The sequence below is a fragment of the Amaranthus tricolor genome, chromosome 1 (assembly GCF_026212465.1).
Source record: "Amaranthus tricolor cultivar Red isolate AtriRed21 chromosome 1, ASM2621246v1, whole genome shotgun sequence".
Taxonomy (NCBI): Eukaryota; Viridiplantae; Streptophyta; class Magnoliopsida; order Caryophyllales; family Amaranthaceae; genus Amaranthus; species Amaranthus tricolor.
Window position 1 is genome coordinate 42,618,359 of NC_080047.1, and position 4,700 is coordinate 42,623,058.

The 4,700-nt window shown below is 36.7% G+C and overlaps 2 protein-coding genes across 2 annotated transcripts in view; one reads left to right on the forward strand and one right to left on the reverse strand.

Annotated features, from left to right (window-relative positions):
- The first annotated feature begins 261 nt into the window (after nucleotides 1–261).
- LOC130820072 (lycopene beta cyclase, chloroplastic/chromoplastic) lies at nucleotides 262–2,305 on the forward strand. The gene has a single exon (XM_057685365.1). It carries the CDS (start codon nucleotides 669–671, stop codon nucleotides 2,172–2,174), a length of 1,506 nt encoding a protein of 501 aa, XP_057541348.1. The 5' UTR covers nucleotides 262–668; the 3' UTR covers nucleotides 2,175–2,305.
- A 155-nt stretch (nucleotides 2,306–2,460) lies between these two features.
- LOC130820088 (pyrroline-5-carboxylate reductase-like) overlaps nucleotides 2,461–4,700 on the reverse strand; it is a 4,905-nt gene continuing 2,665 nt past the window's right edge. Inside the window, exons 5-7 of the mRNA XM_057685366.1 lie at nucleotides 4,022–4,145; nucleotides 3,763–3,868; nucleotides 2,461–2,835 (exon numbers count right to left, since the gene is read on the reverse strand). Of these exons, the coding sequence (XP_057541349.1) occupies nucleotides 2,647–2,835; nucleotides 3,763–3,868; nucleotides 4,022–4,145 (419 nt within the window). The 3' untranslated portion in view covers nucleotides 2,461–2,646. The remainder of the gene's footprint in view (nucleotides 2,836–3,762; nucleotides 3,869–4,021; nucleotides 4,146–4,700) is intronic.

The following is a 4,700-nucleotide window of genomic DNA, read 5'->3' on the forward strand; positions in this document are numbered from 1 at the left end:
ATTTTAAATAAGCAAACTAATACAAATTATAAAGAAAATCAAAATATAAGCTCTTTAACATGTCGTTTACTGCAATTAACTTTTGTTTTATCCTACAATTAAAAAAATTTTAAAATTAACTTTTGTTTTATTAGATCTCTAACTAACCCATTTAGGATTTTCAGTCACAATATCTGAAAAAAAAAAATTTAAATTTAAAAAAGTTGCTGTAACTGTCACTTCCTCGGAGATTTTATACTTCTATTTAAATTAAAATTTAAAAATAAATAAAATAATTTTAGTACACTCAGAAAAATCCACTTTCTCTCCTTGTGCATTGCTTCGAGGGCCACACATCTTGGCGAACCACCCAATTTCATCATTGATTTTCTTCTTTGCCCTTTCATGGTGGACATTAGAAAGGGGAATCCTCAACTTCCATAATCAAGGTTATTTAATCTTCATTAGCTGGTAAACATTCTTGTAAATCCCACCTTTTTTTTCAAATTTTGATTTTTTTTTAAAAATAATTATGATTGTTTGTGTATTTCACTGTGTATATGAAATGGGGATCTGTTTTCATGTTTATTAGCTTTTTAGATTTTTTTTCTTCAACTTTTTTTGAGTGATATTGAAGATTTGGGAGATACCCATTTGGGGAAATTTGATATTTTTTTTTGCAAGAACAAATGGGTACTTTGCTTAAGATTCATAGCAAATTTGAGATTTGCAACCCTATAATTCAAGGGTATTCTGAGAAATGGTCTAATTTGAATGTTCTAAAGGGGCATGGGAAATTTACAAGAAAATCACATAAAAAATGGTGCAAAAATGGGATTGTTAGAGCTAGAAATAGTACCCTTTTGGAACTTGTTCCAGAGACTAAGAAGGAGAATCTTGAATTTGAATTGCCCTCTTATGACATATCAAAGGGAAAAATGGTTGATCTTGCTGTTGTAGGAGGTGGTCCTGCTGGACTTGCTGTTGCACAGCAAGTTTCTCAGGCTGGTCTCTCGGTTTGCTCGATCGATCCGTCTCCTAAATTGATATGGCCTAATAACTATGGTGTTTGGGTGGATGAATTTGAAGCCATGGATTTACTCGATTGCCTCGATACCACTTGGTCAGGTGCTGTCGTTTACATTGATGAGGGGTTGAAGAAGAATCTCGATAGACCGTATGGAAGGGTTAACCGAAAGTTGTTGAAATCGAAAATGATGCAAAAGTGTATATCAAATGGGGTGAAATTTCATCAAGCAAAAGTAATAAAAGTCGTCCATGACGAATCAAAATCTCGAGTTATTTGCAATGATGGAGTCACAATTGAAGCTTCGGTTGTGTTGGATGCAACGGGTTTTGCTCGAAGTTTGGTGCAATATGATAAGCCATATAACCCTGGTTATCAAGTTGCTTATGGAATTTTGGCTGAAGTTGAAGGACACCCTTTTGATGTAGATAAGATGTTGTTTATGGATTGGAGAGACTCTCATTTGGATTGTAACAAAGAATTGAAAGATCGAAATAGTAGGATTCCGACTTTCCTATATGCCATGCCTTTCTCTTCAAATAGGATATTCTTGGAGGAAACTTCTCTTGTTGCTCGGCCAGGGTTGGCCATGGAAGACATACAACAAAGAATGGAGGCTCGGTTAAGGCACCTTGATATTAAAATAACGCACATTGAGGAGGATGAACGTTGTGTGATTCCTATGGGAGGCCCTCTTCCTGTGATTCCACAACGAGTTGTGGGAATCGGTGGGACTGCTGGTATGGTGCATCCGTCTACTGGGTATATGGTCGCGAGGACTTTGGCGGCAGCTCCGATAGTAGCCAATTCTATCGTTCAGTATCTCGACAGGAAAAACAGTAATGCTGGAAATGAATTGTCTGCAGAAGTGTGGAAAGACTTGTGGCCTATAGAAAGGAGACAGCAAAGGGAGTTCTTCTGCTTTGGCATGGATATTCTGCTGAAACTTGATTTGCCGGGAACAAGAAGGTTTTTTGACGCGTTTTTTGATCTGGAACCACGCTATTGGCATGGATTCTTATCATCTCGACTATTTCTACCAGAGCTTGTTGTTTTCGGGTTTTCACTTTTTGCTCATGCCTCCAACTCTTCTAGGCTAGAGATAATGACAAAAGGAACACTTCCTTTGATAAATATGATCAACAATTTAGTTCAAGATAGGGATTGATTTGTATATCCTTGTATAAATGCTTTAGGTCTTGTTCATGTCATCCATGATCATACATACAGGACTCATGCCATCTCCTTTCAGCTTGTAGACGTATAATACAATTTGTCAATTAAAGTCTCATTTGAACTCTCCTGGTTGTAAACCTGTCTTATGCATGTATTCCGGCTCTTAAGTTTCTAGTCGTTTCTTATGCCATGCCTTAATTCCTTGTGAATGTAAGCTTGCATTCGATTGTGCCTGAAATACGGAAAAATTACGAAAAATACTCCTTACTGCGTTGAAATTTCAAAGAATGAAACCAAAATATACTAATATGTTGCATAAATTGAGATGCTGGAGGTGAACAAAATTCCAAGCATTCGGCCAAATGAATAGACAAACTGGTATGTAGCATCTAAAATGAGTAAGGCAACAATACAGCCTGCAGGCCCTCTTACAGAAACAATTCACAGATCTATCCTTGATAAACTTAGCCCTGGGAAAGTTCTCGACCACGCGTTGCAGCAGCCACAACAGCATTAATCAAGGTGCCTCGAAATCCACCTTTTTCCAACTCATGAATGCCAGCAATTGTTGTGCCTCCAGGTGATGCAACATCGTCTTTGAGCTGAGCAGGATGTTTTCCACTATTAACCGCCATCGATGCTGCTCCAAGAACCTGTAAGATCAGCATCAAACTTAGTAATATTCGTATCGGAAACAATAAGATAAAGATAGACTGAAAGAAAAAAGAATTCTCCCTAATCCAAGCTAACTTCTCCTTTCACATTTTCTAGAGATATGTTAACAGGTTTTCTTTGTTGCATTTCACATTGTCAAAGTATTGAGTTCTCTATTTGGTTCTATGTTTAGGTTGTTGTGAGTCTTACTGAGGTATAGTCGGCAAATGTGTTGTTATTTTGGATTAAACCTCATTTGAATTACATGGTACAATAAAAAAAATATCCTAATATTAGTAGCCTAGCAGAGGGACACAAAAACGATTACAAGCTAGCTCTTATGTCTTAAACATAACTAATGTCCAAGCAATGAAGCAATTAACATTGGATTGAAAAGGCTTGGGGTTAATTAGCATCATCTTACTCATTATTCATTACTCATTACTATCTTTTTCATTGTATTGTAAGGAGAAAAAATCAATGAATGAAATACAATTTTATTTCTTTCCTTAAAACATTCTACACTATTTCCTTCCTCCTAAATTAAACACTTAGTGTGATTTCAGGAACACAACCAGATTATACTTCTTTCACACTACAAACTCTTTACACTACAAGGACAGTGAATAATGAATGATCAACCAAAGAAGAAGTGGACTTTCCACAAAGGAATCAAGTTGAATAAAGGGAGCACTATTTTAAGGAAATGATAAAGGCAATGAAGTGAACATAAATAGGACATGTAGGACAATAACTGTCAACTAAAAACATAATCTAGAGGTTCCGGTAGCCACTAAATCAATATTTACTTTACAGACAAGTCGATCAAATGCATAACAAGCAGATTATAAATTAAGAAATTTCATAAATCCCAATCCTAGGAATGACAAGCTCAAAGTATCGCAAAAAAAAAAAGAGGAACTTACTGTTTGAGCAGCTAAACCCTTGGCAAGTTCTCGTGGAAGACCTGCAGCAACTCCTCCATCGGCCAAGGCTTCAATGGCCAGAAATATATATGCTGGGCCACTTCCACTACGCAACTCAAAGACAAAATAGTTCCGTTAAGTGGGATTTCAGAAAGCAGTCATCCATTGACATATAAACACCAGCATAAGCTTCATGTAATGATTGGACACCTGATAAGAATTTGAATTTAAGGTTCAAATACTTATAACTCTGACATACCTAAGACCAGTAATTGCATCAAATAATTTCTCTTCAGCTTTCCAGACCTTGCCAATTGATCCAAATAAACTTGCAATAAGTTCACCATCCTCTTCAGTAGCTGTCCCTCCCCCAACACTTATCACTATAAATAGTCCACAGCAAACCAACAATGAATCAGATGCAATGATGCAACAGTAGAGTTAGACTATAACGCAGAAACCAAAGACAACACGTGAAACAGACTAGTAAAAACCTACAAAAAGGATATGTTTTGAATTTTGAAATTCCATGTGTCCACCCACGCCCTAGTTGTCCAACACTGCAGCGAGGAAAGGAAGTGGAACACTTAAAAGCATAGTGAGTTCACATATCTTACTGATTGAAGCTGTAACTAAGGCTGATAAGTGACAAACTCTTCTACATCCGTGGTACAACCCAATATTCAATTTTTAAGAATTATATTCAGATGTTAGGCAACAGCCAGTTCACACGATTCAATTAAGGCAGAAAATCTCCGCAGCATGTTTTCATGACCAAAGAGTAGTTAAGCAATGGAATCAACCAGATATTAGTACTGGAAATGCTGGTTTTGGGATGCACAGGAAAAGAAACCCTTTAAGATCCTGCAGTGGTGGAGTCTTCAAAAGAAATTGGCAACTCAGTTGTTCAATTCAAAAGTCAAGTTTGCTAGCATTAT